Genomic DNA, 19,876 nt, shown 5'->3' with positions numbered 1-19,876 from the left:
ATGTCGTGACCCGGCGGCGGCGACCCGCGGGTCTCGCTACCAACACGCCGTCGACATCAGCTCGCGATGGAAAAGCGCCGTCGCCTCCAGACCCTCATCGTCCCATCGATTGATTGGTCACCTATCAGCGACAACTTGTTTCATTAAACCACTCACGCGCAAACAACCCACAGATCATGGACTCGTGGGGAGGCAACAATGCCGGCCACTCCTTTCCTTCTAAAAGCTGATCAGTGGAGATCAGAAAAGGCTTCAAAGGCTTCGTTTCGAATACCCCGTAAACGGCTGACCTTGGACTGTCTACCACCAGCTGTGATCAAAAACACCAACGCGAAACAAAACAATAGCAGATACCCCTCTGCCTTCGCTATTACGCTTTGCAGGGCGACTCCTGGTGTTTTCGCTGCTGCCCAAAGACTACGAATCAACGCGGTTGGTAATGACATCTGGACGCTGTTGGAGCCTATCAGATGGGTGCGACATTTTTTCACTGAGGCATGCAGAAACGAGCGATGACAGCCGTTCCCCCCCTCATCTTGACCGTCGGATGGGGTCAGGCAAGACTTCCCTGGCGGCTTCGTGGTTGATAGCATGTGATGGGCGACCACCCGTCCTTCCCACGAAACACAACCCAAACAATATCACTTTTCGCATTTGCTTCTTTTCCCAAAGCCTTCTCCCCAAACGTCATTTCACTTTTTCGTGTTCATAATTATGCCACGCGGATGCACCTCGGCAATTCAACTAGTCCTGCGGTTCACCTTAGAGAGCGCACAAACGTTCTACGCGTCATCCTTCTCCACACTTACTGAAGTTGAGCTTCAATCTCCGTTCTACGGCTCGGGCGTCCGCAAAATGCGACACTGGTACTGTCTATCAATTAAGCTACACCATGACCAATTTTCGCACATGCCAAGCTGGAGGTCAGTCTTCATTTCCCTACCTGACCACTCAGAGAACAGCGGAATGAAACGTCCGCAGAACATCAAGTCAAGTATGCTTGTTCTCAAACACTTGACTTTGAAAGAGAGGCTGATGGACCGTTGAAAAGCGTGATTGATCTCATTATATTCATGAGCTCATTGCGAGTCAATCCATGCTAAGGCAGGATTGATCTCTCAACCCCTATCTCGTTTGAACACCGATTTCTTCGAGGAGAAGCCCGTCTGTACTTTCTCAAGTACACCCGGGAGCGGCACGGCATCTACAAGCGGTTCTTTCTCAACACCTTCGTGCAATTTCCCATCTGCGCCTATGAATGTCCCGTAGCCATACGTTCCACCCAAGCTCTCTAGGTGCTTCCTCCGCTCCTTGCTCGTCAACAAACTAGTCCCACGCATGTCCTGCACGGCCTCGCTCGCTGCGAATAGCGCTATAATGGCACCTATTGATGTCGGCATGCGCGGAAGGAAGCGGCCCGGCCGCCAGAGGTAGATGCATACTGCAACTACAACATAGATGCCCAGGATAATCTCGGCAACAACGAATAGCGGCATGGACAGGAAGATTCGGGTTTGCCGTTCGTTCGCCAGACCCTCCATGAGAAAAGCGGAGTCTTTCTGGCGTGGAACTAGGAGCTTTCTTTTGTTGATTCCTAGCCAAATCGCGAACAGTTTGCTGTAGACGGGATAAAGGTTCCGTGTCACCTCATCAAGTGAGGGCAGAGACTGGTTTGGGTCCGTCATTTGGCTACTGTTGCTCTGCTTGATCATAAAATAGTTCATGAAGTCGCCAGCGTACGATTGGTTGTGCCACTTTGGATTCGCAAATCGCGCTAGAAGGTAGGCGTTTCCTTGATGTAAAAGGTTCGATGCGTCATTTTCAAAGTGTCGGCCTAGGAACTCTGGAGACAGATCCGAAGTAACATTTGCCTGCGAGACATTCTGTATTCGCCCGTCGTTGGTGATGGTTACATCCGCTTCGCCGCCAACCAACCCAGAGTGGCACCCGAAGAAGATAGCGCTTTTCTCATTGAAATTGGTTGTCGCGTTGCGTGAACAAATATCGGCATCTCGGATGTATCCAAGCACAGCCAGTCGAGCACAGAAATCTCGCTCGACTGAAGAAGCGTTTTGACGCGCCTCCAGTATTCCGCTGAATTCCATGGCGACTTTGCCAGTTTGACATGCGGAGCCTCCAACCTCAACTTCGTTTGGGCTCAGAGACGTTACGATACCCTTTCTTGCACAAGTAATGCCATTCACAGTCACAGAGATGTTAGACAGTGATTGTCCGAACCTTTCGCTGAACCAGCTCGCTCTCCAATTCGGGGCCTCGATCTGCCGGCACTCAAGGTTTGCTCCAATGGCTGTTGTTCGAGCATGAACCTCATCTGCCATGCCGATGCTTGGGTGATCCTCGTCCACGAATGGCATGTACATAAATCGATCGTCAGTCCATGCTGGTAGCGGGGTTCCTGCAGTGTAGTTGGACTCAGCTACTAGAAACTGGTTGGAACCTAAACCTCCGGTATAAGCACCAGAGGGTCTCAACATTACTTGCTCTTGAAATGGCATGTTCGGCCCCACGCTTCCGTTGATCGACACGAACCTGTGTTCGTAGGGTGGCGCGAACGATATCGTACTAGGGACCGTTACGGAACGCTCTTTGAATACCCCGGAAAAAGCAACTGCGAGTACATTGGCAAGAAGCGCCATTAAGCAAACCGCAGCAAGCTTGAAGTGGGATGAGCGTAGTGCCCCGAGCACCACAAGCTGTGGCGGGAGAGAGCTGTAATTGGCATCAATCGACTTCTGCGCGGTCGCTTTGCCTCCACGGAGTTCTTCGAGTGGTTGAAGTAGGCACAACAAGCGGTTGATCAAAATCCAAACAGGCTCAATCAGTGTCGCGAGAGCAGTGGGAACGTAGTTTGTAACGAGCTGGCGAATGACAGTGTCCGGGGGTCTAGTGATACCTTTACCGGTCGTTAGTCAAGTTGAATTGTTACAGAAGCGTGTTCTTACCATGAGGCAGACTTTGGTGTAGTAAGACTCCAAGGGTGATTGCAAGAGCTACCAATAGGCTGACGAACGGTGTTACCATGAAGGAGCGAAACTCTTTCGGGCGAACTGGCGTTGGTGCCTGAGATTCTTCCGAATCGGTACGGACTGCACCATGAGCATGGATGCCCAAAGGATCGAAGTTATCCGCTTCTGTAATCCTGATGATATGATTAGTATGAATGTCCATGCAACTGGCTGGTGGCTACTTACGTATTGCCTCGCTCACTGCGCTCTAGCAGGAACTTCTTATCCTTCAAATGTGCCTGAAAGTCTTCCATGCTCGCACGATCAAGTTTGGCAAAGTCATCTAGTAATGCTGGGTTATCGGAGACCAGTGCCATGACACTAGAGATCGTGGCCGGGTCAGACTGTAAGCTCCATTGCCGACGAAGAGAGATGACAAGAAGGGCGATGCTACACATAGAAATGAATCCCAAAAGACCTTCCACTATATAAGTGAAAACCGGAACGACAACGACAGCCACGACCCTGTATTCGGTGCTTCCATTCACGGTAGTTGAGGCTGTGAAGTCCTGATCCAGAATCTCTACCATAGATCGTGCGAAGATGATGCGATAAGCTGCTTCATATGCACGTCCTAGCGCTTCTGGGTCTAACAGCGCGTCCAGAGTATGATTAGATGCGCCGATGGCGAATCCTGCCATGTCACTAAGGATTGTACCCTGCGATCCTAGGCTGAGAGGAAATGCCGAGACTGTTTCAAGCTGGTCGGGCCAATATTTGAGTGGTAGTGCATTAGGAGACTCAACGTCACTGTTCCCAGTGTTCATCTGGTACTCGAAGAAAGTCGTATTCCACTTCTCGGCTGGGAGCGGTACCTTCTCTCCTTTGGCTGTTATGTTGACTGGACGTCGCGTGACAGCATGAATATTCGCAGTGACTTCTTGTTGATAGTAGGCTGGCGTGCAGTACAGTCTGGTTACGTTCTGTGGCTTGTCGTTGACAGATCTCTTGTTCCGAGTGAACATCGCCATGAACGTGTGATTAGATGTTTCAGGACAAAGGCCTTCAAGGTACCAGGAGGCGAAATCGGTACGATAGTAGCCGATATATACGGAAGCGAACTCTTTCGTATCGTATACGGACTGATTGCTGAATGATGGGTTTGGGCCGATAGTCTCGTTACCGAGCGCATTGTAGTAATCCGTAGGGAAGCCACAGCCGTTGCTACTCATGTACGCAGCTGTTTGTATGGTTTCAAATCCAGCGTTGATGTCTCCACTGAAAGTGGTCTCGTTCTTGACTTTGACGGTGGGTGTTTCACACTTCATATCTAGACTGTACAGCATCGTGTCCGATGTCCACGTTAGGTTTGAGGCGAAGTCACTAACGACATCCTTCGGCCGAACTGGTGCAAGAACGTAGTCGCGGGTCATGTATGGAGGAAGGGTCTCGTTTAACCATATGATCCCGTGGGCCGACTGAATGTAGCGGCCGTCGATATTCTGGATTTGTTTATTCGCGGACATGAAGCCGTCAGATCGTGCGAATGTGGCGGCGGAAGTACGAGTAATCGTCTCTGTGGCGAATATGCCGGCTTGGAGAGGCACAACGCCCCAGGTGACGAAAACGACACACAAGCTAGCCCAGAATACAGCCCAATGGCTGACGGCTGTCAGTTCTGTGATTTAGGCGCCTAGTACTAAAGAACAGAGCTTACCGGCTTTTGAAAGCGCTGAATGGAACAAAAGGCAGAAAGTCAAAAGGATAACTGATCAGCAAGCTATCCTTGCCCCAGGCGCCATCGGGTTGGCTAAGCTGATGATAAGGCTCAAATCTCTTCACCTGGAGGTCGATCCAGGCCCAGAAAATGCTGAAGACAAGGGCAAAGATCGTTGGCAGATACAGATAAGCGAACGACTGTCCGAGTGGTATGTCATCGATCGTAGTTGCGAAGATGATTCCTCCATCATTCTGGCTACGGATAAGCAGAACTTGTAGGACGGCAATAAAAGCCCAAGCTATCAATGTTGCAGTGATGAGAGTGACAGGATGGAACGCGCTTGGTTTCCAAGGAGCTCGATTAGGGCCTTGTCAAGATTTAGCTCCTATGTTCACAGCATAGTATTCGTACGTCATACCTGTGGTTCGATTGCGTTTTCCCAAGACCGATTTCAGAAAGCTAGCGTGATTAGCGCTGGGCTTCGCAGACAATGCAGGCTGGAGGCTTGTTCGGAATGAAAACATAATCGGTAAAGAAAGGACTGGCCAATCCAAGGCCAAGACAGAACGCACACTTAATCAAATTCTGCACACAAAACGATACGAGTAGATTTAGGCATTCTACAAGTCGACAGGATAGATACTTAACTGCACCATCATGGAGCATAAGCGCCTCCAAAACTCACGGCGCGAGACTGCGCCGCGTTGATGGATGTCACCCAATCATTTAGCGACCGCAATCCCAATTTGGATAAGAACCACAACGTCGGAATGGGACAACTGTGGGTAGTCGATGAGCCTCCAATGCGATGCTCGAGATGTGCGGGAGGTGGATCCATACTTTGCTGTAAGAGTAAAAATGCAGGTACGGGTGGCTTTGTTTGCGACACATTCTGTAGATCTGCTAGTGTCGCGGTCTTGGCTTTGCCGCTCATAGCATTGCGATGTCTGATAACTATGCAACAAAAGTGGAAGGCTCTCATAGTCTGCAGGATCGGATCGTGTATTAGGAAGGGTCCGCGTGACGTCCAATGTCGGCACTCAGCGGAAAGCCCCAACTTCTCGCCTCCTACATGATGTGAGCAGTAGAAGGTGCGAACGCGCATATGAACTTACCACCATGTGCGGAAATCCACAGTTGATATGTCGATACCTAGATCTCGCAGTGCGCTAGTATCTAAATGACAATCGTAAGGCCTAACAGTACCATCTTTCGGTTCTTCGTCAGGTTCGAAGGGTTCCATATTGTCGAGGGGCAACCCCATGATGTCGGCAAATGTCTGGCAAATTTGCCATTTGGTCATCCGGTCTTCGGAGCTGAATTGGAGAACACTTGGTAGTTCACGGCTCCTGTGTTCATCGTCAGCACTGGATGACTAGACGCGCACGACTATTCGTAATTTGAGCGTAGCTTACGTGGTTGCTGGATCAAGATACAGCTTCGCTATATCACGACACACTCGACCAACATCTTGAGTATTCGTAGGATATCGAAGCGCATAGTCATCGACTTGGATTTTTGGCTGGCCTTGTTCTGTCTGTTGAGCGTTCCACAATTGCGACATGAGCACGTTGACTGCACTGTCTTTTGGCTCGTCGCAAGATCCGTAGAGGACTGGGACGCGGAGAACAACGACTTTGTTGTTTGCACCAGTCCTACTGGCAACGTCAAGGACAGCTTGTTCGCCTTCCAGTTTACTTTGGCCATACCTGACGAATCTTGTCAGTCTAAGTTGGCACAACAGCCACCATACCCGGAACTTGTCATGTGCCATGAAGTGGGCATTGGCAGACGATCCAAGGTTCTTGTGTTTACCATAAACTTGGTGTGTCAGATCTGGACTTACGCATTTGGTGGGCTCGGCGCCGAGTCTGGCTTGTAAGGAGCTTCTCCAGGTTTCCCAGCAAAGACATAGTCCGTCGAGATGTAGATGATAAAGATTCCTCGAGAGGCAGTAGCTTCAGCTAGAATTCTGCTTGCGTCTACGTTCAGTTTCCTCGCTGCTTCTGGGTCTTTGGTACAAGAGTCCGGAAAGCGGTTGGCAGCGCAGTGGACGACGACTTGCGGGCTGACTTCATCGAGCACCCTCAAGATCTCGTCTTGATTCAAAATATCCAGCTTCACTACATCTGGCGAGGTAATCCGACTCAGCCCGGTGCCGACTGATTTCCAACCGTCTAGAGAGAACTCTCGTTGCACTTGACGGCCAAGCAGACCACTAGCTGCACTCTAGGGTCAGCTAGCAGTAGAGCACTGGTGAAGTCTGCTTTACCTCCAGTGATTAATGCTGTCTGTACCATTTTGATTACTTTGTGGACCGACAGGGCTAGGGAGCAGAAGTCTAGGTCGAGTAGGCAAATTAATGGGAGCGACGGAGCGGTGGAGCTGTGGCAGCTTCATCGAGGGCGTGGACGCGCGCATCATCACGTGTTAGCGAGACGCTGAATCCCTGCAAGCTCGCCGCGACGGGTCGATTGTCGCGACGCAACAAGCAACCCAGAGCTTACACGAAACAATCACATCCACCATGTCGACCATAGTAAAGGAAGCTTCGCAGAGCTCATACCCGTATGTTTAGGAAGCTGCGTTCGTGATTTCCGCTCACCAAAGCAGTCCCGTCATCCCCAAGGACTTCAACGGCAACCAGCCAAAGACGATTCGCTTGTTTCCCCTCAGCAACTACACATTCGGAACCAAAGATGGCCAGCCCGAGGAAGACCCTTCGGTGCTTGCTCGGCTCAAGCGGTTGGAAGAGCACTACTCGGAGCATGGCATGCGACGAACCTGCGAAGGCATCCTCGTCTGCCACGAACACAACCACCCGCACATCCTCATGTTGCAGATCGCAAACGCCTTCTTCAAGCTGTACGAATTGTCATCGCCTATAGCTGTTCTGGCTGACGTCATATAGACCCGGCGACTATCTCCGTGCTGAGGACGACGAGATCGAGGGCTTCAAGGCGAGGCTGAACGAGCGCCTCGCACCAGTCGGCACCCAATTCACTGGCGAAGGCGTCAATGACGAGTGGGTGGTTGGCGATACGTTGGCGCAGTGGTGGCGACCCAACTTCGAGACCTTTATGTACCCTTTTATCCCTGCCCATGTCACCAGGCCAAAGGAGTGCAAGAAGCTGTACTTTATCCAGCTTCCGCGCAGCAGTAAGTTGACCTGCCTATCCTCCATGTTTTGGCCAGTCGCTAATGTTGCACAGAGGTCCTGAGTGTTCCGAAGAACATGAAGCTCCTCGCCGTTCCGCTATTCGAGCTTTACGACAATACCGCACGATACGGCCCACAACTGTCAGCAATCCCTCATTTGCTCTCGCGGTACAACTTCGAGTTTGTCGACGAGGACGGAAACGTCGCAGCGTGCACGCCTGGTGTAGGTCCACCTGAAGGATACCGACCTCAGACCAAGGTGCTCGCAGGTGGAGATGGGGAAGACACCAGGATGGAGCAGAACGGAGATGGAACAGGTAGCGATATCACTCTCTCGTAGAGCGCTCTCTGTCACCACTCTACTCTCTGTGTTTTGTCTTGCTAATTCATACCCGGTGTCAGGCGTTCCAAGAGCGAAGGCACTTTGACGTGGCTGCTTTGGCCACGATGCCCGTGTTTTGACAGAAGGGCTCGATATCTCTGTCATGTCAATTTGGTACATGTATCCGCGAACGATGCACACACCTTCAGTCGCTACTATTGTGCGAACGTAAACGTGATGCTGGACTGGTGTACTGCTGAAAGCAGAGCTCTTCCGAACGAGGGCTCTACACGTGCTGTATAATGCAAGCTACCATACGATACCGAAAATGCACGAATCAGAATGCGATATTGCGAACTTTCAGGCTCTCCCAATGTCGGCTTTGTTCACTTGTGACTGGGAATCGCGCAATTGGGGTGTCCTTTTGTGGTGAACCTTGGGTCGTTTCCCAATCTCTGCGACAACATACGCTTGGTTGGTTGGCGACTCATACAATCTTAGGTCGTCTCCTGCTTTCTTCATCTACATCATATGAACCATGACAATGCTAATGGTCGACCTTGTATGAGATTGGCTCGACCGCCTTGCGCTGGGGCTTGGCTGCTAGTTTACCAAAGATATACGAATCCGCCTCGAGTCGCCTTCATACAAAAGGCACTGGATTGTCCCGCCGTCTTTTTCCTACTTCGAAAGACAAAGACTGCCTCCCGTCTTATGCCCGCTGATCTGATCGAAGGGATCCTCACACCACAGTAACCAAGACCCTATAGTTCCAAAACATTGCGTACTACTCATCCCTAATACAGCTTACTCCGTTCGACTAATCAAGCCAGGTCTCGACGAAAGATGCGTCTCATCGTCTCCGTCTTCACCGCCGTGGCCGTCTTAGCCACGTTCACGATCGCCAGCGACGATGGCAACCGTATCGTTTGGCACGAACGCCCAGTCAGAGAGCAGTGGGGCTGCGTCACCACCTGCAGGGCTTCCTTTGTCAAGAACACCGAGTTCTACAGGACACAGTGCGCCGTCTGCATGGATAGGATCAGGAACACTGTGTGCCTTGGCTGCGCAGATGCCTTCAGGGCTGGAAGAAATAAGCACGACACGGACTTGATTTGCAACAGATGCCGTCATATTTGTACGTATCATTGTACAAACCGCGTATGAGACACACACTGACTTTGTGCTCGCACATCTAGCCGACTATGATTCTACTTCCGACTTCACAGATGACTCAATGTCGGACAAGGAAAAGTGGGAGGGTCCATTGGATCCCTAAAAGGCTTCACAGAAACCATATGCAACCAATTTTGGTAGCGATGGCATTTCTCTGAAATGGTGTTTCTATATCCATGGTTGTGGTAGAGATTAGATTGGTAGCGAAGTAGAAACAAAAGCTATCGCCCATACAATGATATATGAACTCGTGATCCAAGTGAGTGTACAAAAAGAAGATGAGAGATGGATTGACAAACTGAAACTTGCCGCTGATTACACCAGCACTTTTAAAACTTTGGGCACGAAACCCTGACTGAAGCGAACAATCCACGAACGCACTCTTTGTTCTTGGGCTTCCATTCGATGCCTCTGCAGTTACTTCCACTGTGAGTCGTGACCTTGCATTTACTATAGCGGTGGAATCACATGTGAGTCGATCTCCTTTAGAACATGACAGTTGACTTACCCGATTGAAGATTTGTACCACGCGATTATGGACCCGACGTTCCGAAATGGTATGCAGCGATCATCACCAGACCAGAAAAACATGTTGTAGGAAGGGCCGTCTCTGATCCCGCATTCGAGGCCAGTGAAGACCCATATCTTAGCAAAGTTTGGGGGCAAGGTACCCGCAAATGGGCCGGCGGTTTGATAGGGTATCTCGGCGGCGACTGCCATCGTCGCTGGCACTGGTAGTGCTTCTGCAGTTGTTTCGGGTGCAGGCATGGCCAGAGAAGTGATCACCAAAGCGCTGAGGACGACAAAGAAGGCGGAGAAGTGCATCGTGGCTTTGTCGCTAGGTGAGACTCTGACCTGGAAGTTGTTGGATTGGTTCCCACGACATTCATCGAATAGAGCTGAAGTCGCGCGTTATATACACGAAGCTTGCGATATTTCCATTATCACGCTTTCCACATGTGGTCGGAGACAATGAACGTCCTGCAAATCATTCTTGGATGTGTTTCATAGCCTGCGGGTTTGCGACCAGTGTGACCAAATCTGCGCGAAATGATATTGTGGTCAACAAAGACCTTTCCTCATGTGTCCAGCGTGTAGGACGCCCTTGCAGGGTAATCGTATAGTCCTTTTTTCCACACGTGACATCAATACTATATGCAAAACTGGTCACAAGTACAATATCACCATTTGGGAAATCTTTCTTTGCTGCGCGTGTTCCACCATGTGGTGTGTAGCAGTCAGTGTGAAATATCGCTAGTAGACCCAAGACGATGACAGCGCATGCGGCTAGAGTGCCTGACGATAATCACATCCCCAAATCAGCCGTGCGTGTAGGACAGAGGTGTCAGTAGTCAAAAGCTAAAAGATCTTTGCTAGCTTCATGTAACCGGCACGGTAGCACTCACATCTGAACTAACCTTACTACAGCTCATGTATCCAGTTCAACGATAGCTGTTCCATCTTCCATGGATGAGTTTGTAAGCCACATCTTTCTTGATCACAATACAAGGCCAGACATTGTTTGCGTGTTTTTAGGGGAAAGCGAGTGTCAATAATTTCACGAGATCATATCGAGCTCCAGGTCAGACTGTTCATCAGTACGACAAGATTTGTTGCAAAGCGAGAGAATTATAAATTTCCACCTTCTCGGTAAACGTAATATACATTATGCTATAACAGACATTATATACTAAGTACGTAAGTAAAGAGAGACTTGCGGGTGAGGTCGACATAAGGAAAGACTCAAAGACGAATGGTGCATAACGAGCGTTGCGACATCCAGTATGTGGGCTCAAAAAAACAACGGCAGCCTTATGGCAGTACGATCTGCACGGTCCTAGCAATGCTAGGAACACCCTCCTTTGAGATGACAAAGACGTAGTAGGAGCCTGGAATAAGAATACCGCTGTCATTGGGCAATGTAGCAGTGTACGTGCATCCCTCGCCCTTGATGTTTGAGAGTGGCACTCGTCGCTGGTCGGTGTTGACTGAGTGTGTGACGCTGCCGATGCGAACTAGGGTGAACTTGAGACCTGGTTCTGAGGTCTCGATTTGGATAGTCAGCTCGCCTCCAACTTTGACGCTTTCTGCGCTTAGAGAGCGAATCACAGGACGTGTTGCGGGACTTCCGTCAGTATTGAACAGGTACGGCGGCGAGAAGATTTGGCCATCGGCGTGGTCGACGAGTTTGTTGCAATTGGCGGAGCTGCGGCCGACTCCCTGGGCAACGTAGCAGAGACCGCCACCACCGCTGAAGACACGTCCGTCGGCCAGCAAGATACTAACCGAGTGATAGTTGCGAGGTACAGCCTGTGGGGCAAGGACCTTCCAGGACTTTGTGGCTGGGTCGAAAAGTTCCGGGTAGAGAGCTCCATCGTCATCTGTGAACACCTTCGATCGTTTTTGGCCACCACTTACAAGGACCGTTCCGTCAGGCAAAACGACCGCGTTGGAGAAACCGCGAGGATAGGTCATATCCGCGACACGCTCAACCCTTGCAGGAGAGTTCGGCTCGTCAATGGTAGTGATATGGGCCCTGGCGTTGGCATCTGAGTCTGTGTAGTCAGGAGCACCACCAGCACTGAAGATCTTGCCGGCGACGGCATCGTACATGACAAAGATACCGCACATCGCGTCATCAATTGGGTCACGTATACCAGCAGCGACTTGCGATCCGGTTCCCTTTGTGCCATACCAGTTCATAGCTTTGCTAGGACCGGCTTGGAAAACAGAAGCGTTCTTCCAACCAAACAACCACGCATGGTTGTCTTCGCGCCAGATTCCTTCATGATCGGTCGTGAGCATAGCCTTCATCCTTGCGTTTGGTAATGCTGTCCAGGTGTTGGTGGAGGGATCGTAAACCTCACCGTCCTTTCCCTTACGGGGACCAGAGTAGGCACCTCCGATGGTGAACACGCGATTGTCGGATGTCGTTGTAGATGATTGGTAGCCACGGGCCATTTTCCTAATTCATATCAGTAGCATTCTCTAATGACAATATTTGAGGAGACGTACATGTCGGGGGCGCGAGTGAAAGCATTCGAGACTGGATCGTAGAGACTGGCTGCAGAAGCATCTGACCCTCCTTGAATCAAAAGCTGGCCATCTTGAAGACTGCTCATTGCAGGACAGAACATGTCGTGGTGAGTGTTGCTGACTGTACGGGCCGAAACTGCTCCACTGTGAAGACTGTCAGCATAGGCCGGTAACCTAATGTCAGTATGGCTTACGTATTGAAGTTGTAGTCCGCAAACTGCGTTCTTCCACCAGCACCACCGAAGGCGTCAGCTCCCCAACTAGAGAAGACGAGGAGACGTTGTGAGACAGGATACTCAGGAACAACATATGCGGCAACAGGGATGACAGGCAGGCGAATGAGATCTGACCATTCACCGTCTTTCGCGGGCGCGGGCGCGACGTTTAGACGCATCACATCGTAGCGTTTGTCGGTTGACCAGATCAAAGTGTTACTCCGTGAGTCGGCTTTGATGTGGCAAGCCATCTTTGCGGAGTCGTAAACGGCTGCGTTGCACGTAGCCCAGTTGGCACACAGGTAGGCGCAATCATCGAAAGTCCTTATACCCTGCCATATCTTTTCACTTGGTCCGCGGATATCGGTTCCTGGACAGATGCTGTATTGTTTCTGGTATCACAGTATTAGTTTATGAACATATGGTGCCTCCTTTCGAGAAAGCGAGAACAGACTTACCCGGTTTCTATGATAAGTCCACTCGTTGTGAGGGCAACGAGCGATGTTGACCTGCTCTGCTTGGATGACTTGGAAACGGTCATTGGCAACCCAAGTCAGGCCAGTAAGATCTTTGAAGTGGCAGTCTTTCGTCCGGGTATCAAAGACTGCCTTGAAACAGTCCATGCTCTGGTCGCAAAGTTTCGCGCATGCTGTAACCGAAGTAACTCGCTTTATTGACGTCGAAGGTCCAGTCAGATCGGTACCAGGACATACTCGATATCTGATACCTTCCGCTCCAGTGAAAACATCGTCAGAACCCGGGCAAGCATTAAGGGCGTGTGTAAAATGTAAAAGAGTGGCTGCCGAAAGCACGGCGAAGAGATTGCGGACCTGCATTCTGGATACGAATTCAGACAACTGGCCTGAGGCAAGAATCGCAGTTCTGGCGTCAACTTCCTATATACTCGTTCCAACTATGGTCCTGTACTTGTGACCCACACATAGGAGTTTGCAAAAGTGGATACCTTTGAAACAAGCGGGAGGATTGTAGACTTAACATCATATAGGGTAGCGTACTACTGAGATAGGAACTGTTCGTGAGTAGCTACCCTGTATATGTTCACCTATATATCGTATTTTAGTATGTTCGATAGCGCTAAAGGCTCCAAGTCCGGAGCTGCCAGGGGTTCATAGCAACGGTAGCGGGCCGAGACACCCAGCAAGGTTAGTGGTGATGCCACTATCGGTATGCTCGGCCTTCCTGGAGTCATGTCGTTGACTGCGCCTCAAGGAGATGCTCGAAAGGATCGCGGTTGTTTTGTCGTGATGTGGGGTGCTGCAACGCCGTAATGAGCTATTAGCGAACGCGAATGCGTACACCCGAGACTGACACAAGGTCAGAAAAGGTATGAATCTTGTTTCAGCTGTCGCTATGCCATAGTCTATGGTGAAATACACGTCCTGAATAAGTGATCAACGTATTACGGCTTCATACGAGCCAGCCGGCTGATGGCTGGTTCCCTGTCAGGCTGCTTGAAACGCCAAGGCTATCGCTCCACTCCACCCCTGCGCCCATCAGGGAGACGTTATCTACAAAAAAAGAACTCCAGTTGAATAACCACCGTTAAAACTCTGCCCCTGTTCTCAGCGCATGAGACATCGAGAAACAAGTCTATTGAAAATACAATCGCAGACCCGCACGGCTTTAGAACGGCTCATGCAAATGCGCCGTATCATGATAGTATGGGGTCGCGACCGCGATAACAACACCAGATGAGTAAGTAGTAACAGACGTCGGCACATGACCTGGGGTACACGAGATAGTTGAGATACGCCGTTGTAGATGCGGAAGTGGGTGCCGGAACGTTAGGTGCTACATCGGATCGCTGACTCGGGACTGAAAGGAGTTCGGTAAATATGTCATGACAGCCTGAACATCCTGGACGTTAATACCTGAGTCGGTCTAACGATACCATGAGATCCTGTTATGGTCACGGTCTCCATCGGACACGGTCAAGTATCGTCTTAGTCTTTGACGACACAAATCTCGATACTTGATACGACAGCTTCACCATCCTTGGCCAGGCATCGCGTTCCAATTAGGAATTTGCCAAGTCCATGGACTACCGTTAAAGTTGATCGGAGCCTGTGTGAGATCCATAGGGAAAACTCCACTGTCTACGTTCATGCCATCGGTAACTCCTAATTGGGAACCGAGACTTCCCAAACCCATGAGCTCGGATGTCTGTGGGTTGGCGCTATCGGAACTTGGTGTCTGGAACTGCACCTCCGCCGCTTTTTCGTCCACAAGTGCCATCTTCCGTTTGATGTCCGCCACAATCTTTGGTGGCTCTGACTGTGCAGATACTGCCTCGCGCGCGGACCAAGCTTGAAGTACGAGTCCCGCAAATATGGTGAAGAAGGGGTTTTTCGGTTTTGTTTCGATTGGACTGTCCTTTACCTCGATATCCATCAAACGAGCGGCGCAGTTGTCGCTCATCGCCTGCCACGATCGGTCTGCATGTTCGCCTAGTGGCCGCCTTTTCAACGCTTGAACAAGATGAACGTAGACGGGAAAGGGGAAATTCAAGTAGACGATCCAACGGAAGTTCTTGATAAGGGGTGATGTCATGAGCATTGTATCGCACTCAAGCAGCCGGAGCGCAAAAGTAAGACCGAGGTCGCGTTGCTCGTCGCTTTCCTGTCCAAACTTCTGCGAATTGGTCGATAGGTAATTTGCGAATCCGATCTTTGCAAGTGATGCGCGTGTCGTCCATATAGTCAGGAAGTGCAACGGGTTCTGGGCATCGCAATGCGCAAGATACTTTCGCTCCATCGTCGAATCGAGCTCTGTAAGTTCGTCGAATTCTGAATGAGCAGAAACGGAGGCCTTCTTCGAAAACGTTTTTAGGGCTGGGTTGATAAAATCCAGATGAGAGGGGCTTTGACGCACGAATTCGCCAATCTGACTGCGTATCACTGCAAGAGGGAGCGTCCGAAGTCAGTGATGTCTCACATGTATTTTAAATAGTTAGAACTCACCTGTAAACAGTGCTTCGGATGAAACCCCGAACTCAGCAGGCTGAGTGCTCATCTCGGCCCGTAAACTGAAGTCATTGACATTGAGCGGAGGTTTGCAGTCCCACGTTGGAAGCAAGCTAGTGGTCTTGCACTCAGTCATTTCGGCCATACGGTTGTCGTAAAGTGTAAGAGACCACCACAGCCTTCTGCGGAGCTCAGCCTCGAGCACGGAGTGCCTGGCGTTGGTAGATTCTGTGTCGATGCCCATTCGCTGGGCAATGCGAACAGCAGCTCCTAGCATAGACGACAGTGACCGTGGGTCTGTGTCAGGCTTGAGTGATATCAAGTAGAGATGAAGAGCTGTCAAACATTCTCTATCGCTGGATTTCAAAAATTCACAATTCACTAGCGCCTCTCTTGCACCCACCTGGTAGCCTCTGATAATTTCTGATCTACGCCTTCCAAACATCGCTTGACACTGCTCTTGATCCAGACTGAAAATAGCCATGCAGTAGATTGAGAACATGAGAGCCTCCAAGTTAGGATCGATATTGGAAATGTCGCTAGCGGCATCGATGATGCGTGCTTGGAGGGTGGGGGTATGGGTAAGCTTCAGCAATGGATCAACATTTTCCAGGTACAGTTGCCAGAGCTTGAAGATCTGGGCTTGTGGTGGATGTAAGGTTGAGAGGCTGACATCTGCGCTACGCGAGCAAAATAGTAGGTCCTCGCTGCGGTGCAATTCGTGTGCATAGAGACTAAACATAGTGGTACAAAGTCAGTGCATGCTACACGTGCAATTCGTGTAGAGACACTCACTAATCCCATGCTTTCACAATTTGTGCTTGTCGTAGTGCGTGTCGAGACGAACAACTGTGGTCAGAACCATCGTCGCTGGCATTATCATCAGCATCATATGCTCTTCGGTTCATGGCATGCCAAAAACTCCTATTGCGATTAGAAGTGTTTCTTCCTAGTGTTACAGCTTCTTTATACTTGGCTTGGGAATACTCGGCATCTTCTGTGGAGGATAGCTGAGTCCTAGTGTACTCCTTATTACGACTGTCGCTTCTTTCTTCGGGTTGCGTTGGCGGGTTCGAAGACGCATGCAAGGCTTGAAAAGCAATGCCGTTTTTCGTAAGGAGATCCTCATAGTGGCGCAGGCGATCGAGCAACTCTCGCTCAGGAAATCTACGGCGTCTCTGCCGGGGTATTGTCGCAGCGGATATGCATTGTGTACCGGCTTTGGTGCAGTTGGAACAAGGATATTTTCGATCGCACTTGACCTTTCTTTGCGCGCACAGCACGCACGAAAGTACGCGCTGCGGCTTGCTTGTAGCAGCTAGTGGAGATAGAGCATCAGCACTGAGCTCAGGCGTAGGTATGTCCGAAGACATATTCAAGACGTTACTCTGCCCGCTGAGACCGAAATGGCGATCACGTATAGCAGCTGAGAATGTAAGAAACACCCTCAATAGCTGTGGGTGGGGAGGCGACAAATATCAGGCAACCACGCGTAAGCCGCTAAGCAGGACCCTGCTTATTCCCGGGCAACGCATTATCGAGCTGAACACATTGAATGGGAGCATTGTCGATTGATGCGGGCAATACGGCCCTGACGACGTGAAAGGCGTTCTGTCATGATGTCAACGGGGTGCGATTGTCTAGAGAACGTATGGGGCTTACGTAACGCTCGCTCGCGTTGGTTTCAGTCGCGTTCCTCCAGCCGTTCACGCTCTGCTTAAGGCTGGCTTGCAGTGGCCTCGCATAGTCCATCAAAAGCGTTTTAATGCATGTCTACTTCATCTATACATGGATACGTGTGCTTAACACGCGCAGATATGGCGACGCTCGTTGTTTACAGAAGAAACCCCTCTCTGCACGAAACAGTATAGCTTGAGCTAACGCGCGCATATTACCCCTGATCTCCTTCTAGAGAAGACATTGCGAAGATGGATAATTGACTCCAGATTACCTGGCAAGTGTTGGGCATGAGATAGTGTCTACGATGTAGACTCGATTTGAATGTAAGCCGCTCGGCCAGATCTAACACCCGACACCATCACGTGCTCTTCGACATAAGCCCTGACTTCTAGGACGACGGAATACAACGACATATTATAGCGTCAGTATAGACTCCAAATATATTCTAGATATTTCAATTCTCTCGCTTGTTTCGGGGATCTGCAAAAGCTGTAGGCTCCTCTTGTTCACTAAGGCAGCTCGCGCACCATGTCGGACATTTCTATTCCCCGAATGCATTCGTGTAGCAAGACACACTTCTCGGATGCTTGCACATCCCGAATGTACATATAATAACCAAGGCTTCGTTTCCATGTTCGTAACACATCAAGATCAAGCTTCTCTTCCATTCTTGGCTCGATCCTACCAACGTTTACATAATGACTTCATCAACTCCGACTGACCCTCTTCCGGAGGCACGACCGTCCACCTTCACCCAAAATTCCGAGAAAGACGACTTGAATCCGCCCCTGAAAATAAATGAATATGCCGATGCGGAGAAGAACTACAATCCTAAGTCGCTCAAGTTCTGGCTTATCGTCATCTCGATCTATCTCGCCTTCTTCCTCGTCGCTCTGGATCGCATGATCATTGGTACGCGAATCTCATATATGCTAGATGGAATACTAACGAGTCTCAGCTACTGCTATACCAGCGATCACAAACACATATGGCTCCATTGCAGATATTGGCTGGTACGGCAGCGGCTATATGCTTACGTGCGCAATCTTCAATCCGCTATTTGGAAAGATATACCAGTTGTACAGTACGAAATGGACGTTCCTAGTGTCGATTTTTATCTTTGAGGTGGGAAGTGCTTTGTGCGGGGCTGCACCTACTTCCGATATTCGTAAGTAATACACAAAGTCAAGGGGTCTTAAGTATCCTGACCTTCATCATAGTCATCGTTGGTCGCGCAATCGCTGGCATAGGAGCGGCAGGCATTCAATGCGGTGCGGTCATGATCATTGTCCCCCTCGTTCCACTACGCAAGCGACCCGTTTTTACTTCTTTTTTCGGCCTCGCATTCGGAGTGTCATCTGTATTGGGACCATTCGTTGGAGGCACCTTCACGGACAGCGCGTGAGATATTCGATCTGCTCCTTGAACCAAACCAGCGCTGACTATATGTTAGGACCCTGACATGGAGATTTTGTTTCTACATCAACCTCCCTGTGGGCGCTTTGGCTTTTGCTACCGTCTTCTTCTTCCTACATCTCCCCGATACGCCGAAAGAGAAGCTGTCCATTTTCGCGCAGCTCAAGCGCCTCGATCCAATAGGCCTTGCCTTTTTCGTGCCTTCGATGGTATGCCTCATCATGGCTCTGCAGTGGGGAGGTACGACCGATCCCTGGTCGGCACCGAGAATCATTGGCCTGCTCGTGACTTTCGCAGTCACGTTCGTCGCGTTCCTAATTGTGGAGTTTACAATGCCAGACACGGCTATGGCCCCGTCTCGAGTCATTTTGAACCGTTCTATGGGTGGCGCCATGCTTTTCATCTTTCTTCTCGCTGGCGGCATGATGAACGCTGTGTACTACCTTGCGATCTGGTTCCAGGCAGCCCAGGGCCAGTCTGCCATGCAGGCTGGTGTACGTACGATACCGATGGTCTTGTCACTCGTTCTCTTCGGTATTATCACAGCGGTCGCCACCCAAAAGATCGGATATTATGTTCCTGCTATGCTCCTTTCGCCCATCCTCGCATCCATCGCTAGTGGCCTCCTTTCTACACTTACCCCACACTCCCACGCAAGCAAATGGATCGGCTATCAAGTATTTTACGGGTGTGGACTTGGCGTTGGAGCACAAACGGCAAATTTGGTAGCGCAGACTGTATTGCCCCGCTCAGACGTCTCTCTTGGCATGGCCATGGTAAGTGGTGCCTAGACGAACTGCATATAAACATATACTGACTTCGTACCTTCACCTTTACAGATGTTCTTCATGAATCAACAGGGCGGCGCCATCTTTCTTGCTGTTGGCCAGAATCTGTTCTCGACTCAACTTGTGGAGCGATTATCCGGCATTGCCGGTCTCGATACCAAAGCCATCATCAACACTGGCGCCACAGAGCTTCGCAAAGTGGTGCCGGCGAATGAAATTGACACTGTGATTTCAGCTTATAGCTATTCATTGACACGAGTGTTCATCTTATCAGCAGCGCTCAGCGCTTGCGTAATGATCGGGTCGCTGATGGTTAAGTGGGTGAGCATCAAAAAAGATGCTCCGAATCCAGAGAAAGCAGCGTTGCAGGACGTTGAAGCAGGTATTGATGCGAAAAGTGAGCGCTGAGAAGGC

General features: G+C 50.3%; 7 protein-coding genes across 7 annotated transcripts; 2 read left to right on the top strand and 5 right to left on the bottom strand.

Annotated features, from left to right (window-relative positions):
• Positions 1-1,118: 1,118 nt before the first annotated feature.
• Positions 1,119-5,210, bottom strand: GT037_002240 (uncharacterized protein; the record flags this gene model as incomplete). Its single annotated transcript, XM_038927287.1, has 5 exons — positions 1,119-2,914; positions 2,964-3,160; positions 3,213-4,628; positions 4,684-5,053; positions 5,105-5,210. 5 exons carry the CDS (start codon positions 5,208-5,210, stop codon positions 1,119-1,121), a joined length of 3,885 nt encoding a protein of 1,294 aa, XP_038790579.1.
• Positions 5,211-5,726: 516 nt separating this feature from the next.
• GT037_002239 (uncharacterized protein) lies at positions 5,727-7,110 on the bottom strand (the record flags this gene model as incomplete). The annotated part of the gene is made up of 5 exons (XM_038927286.1): positions 5,727-5,754; positions 5,802-6,035; positions 6,102-6,395; positions 6,533-6,913; positions 6,959-7,110. 5 exons carry the CDS (start codon positions 7,108-7,110, stop codon positions 5,727-5,729), a joined length of 1,089 nt encoding a protein of 362 aa, XP_038790578.1.
• A 103-nt stretch (positions 7,111-7,213) lies between these two features.
• GT037_002238 (cleavage and polyadenylation specificity 25 kda subunit) lies at positions 7,214-8,185 on the top strand (the record flags this gene model as incomplete). Its single annotated transcript, XM_038927285.1, has 4 exons — positions 7,214-7,254; positions 7,300-7,551; positions 7,598-7,845; positions 7,899-8,185. The coding sequence occupies 4 exons, from the start codon at positions 7,214-7,216 to the stop codon at positions 8,183-8,185; spliced, it is 828 nt and encodes a 275-aa protein (XP_038790577.1).
• An 867-nt stretch (positions 8,186-9,052) lies between these two features.
• On the bottom strand, positions 9,053-10,168 carry GT037_002237 (uncharacterized protein; the record flags this gene model as incomplete). The annotated part of the gene is made up of 2 exons (XM_038927284.1): positions 9,053-9,251; positions 9,852-10,168. 2 exons carry the CDS (start codon positions 10,166-10,168, stop codon positions 9,053-9,055), a joined length of 516 nt encoding a protein of 171 aa, XP_038790576.1.
• A 987-nt stretch (positions 10,169-11,155) lies between these two features.
• GT037_002236 (uncharacterized protein) lies at positions 11,156-13,430 on the bottom strand (the record flags this gene model as incomplete). Its single annotated transcript, XM_038927283.1, has 4 exons — positions 11,156-12,308; positions 12,359-12,523; positions 12,574-12,986; positions 13,053-13,430. The coding sequence occupies 4 exons, from the start codon at positions 13,428-13,430 to the stop codon at positions 11,156-11,158; spliced, it is 2,109 nt and encodes a 702-aa protein (XP_038790575.1).
• Positions 13,431-14,601: 1,171 nt separating this feature from the next.
• GT037_002235 (uncharacterized protein) lies at positions 14,602-16,951 on the bottom strand (the record flags this gene model as incomplete). Its single annotated transcript, XM_038927282.1, has 3 exons — positions 14,602-15,512; positions 15,576-16,312; positions 16,374-16,951. The coding sequence occupies 3 exons, from the start codon at positions 16,949-16,951 to the stop codon at positions 14,602-14,604; spliced, it is 2,226 nt and encodes a 741-aa protein (XP_038790574.1).
• A 1,005-nt stretch (positions 16,952-17,956) lies between these two features.
• Positions 17,957-19,870, top strand: GT037_002234 (mfs general substrate transporter; the record flags this gene model as incomplete). The annotated part of the gene is made up of 5 exons (XM_038927281.1): positions 17,957-18,170; positions 18,217-18,426; positions 18,479-18,659; positions 18,712-19,450; positions 19,514-19,870. The coding sequence occupies 5 exons, from the start codon at positions 17,957-17,959 to the stop codon at positions 19,868-19,870; spliced, it is 1,701 nt and encodes a 566-aa protein (XP_038790573.1).
• Between the last annotated feature and the right edge of the window lie 6 nt (positions 19,871-19,876).

Source organism: Alternaria burnsii, assembly GCF_013036055.1.
Source record: "Alternaria burnsii strain CBS107.38 chromosome Unknown 750, whole genome shotgun sequence".
Lineage (NCBI taxonomy): Eukaryota > Fungi > Ascomycota > Dothideomycetes > Pleosporales > Pleosporaceae > Alternaria > Alternaria burnsii.
The sequence above is the reverse complement of the archived record's forward strand: the minus strand, read 5'-3'. Positions and strand labels throughout refer to the sequence as shown.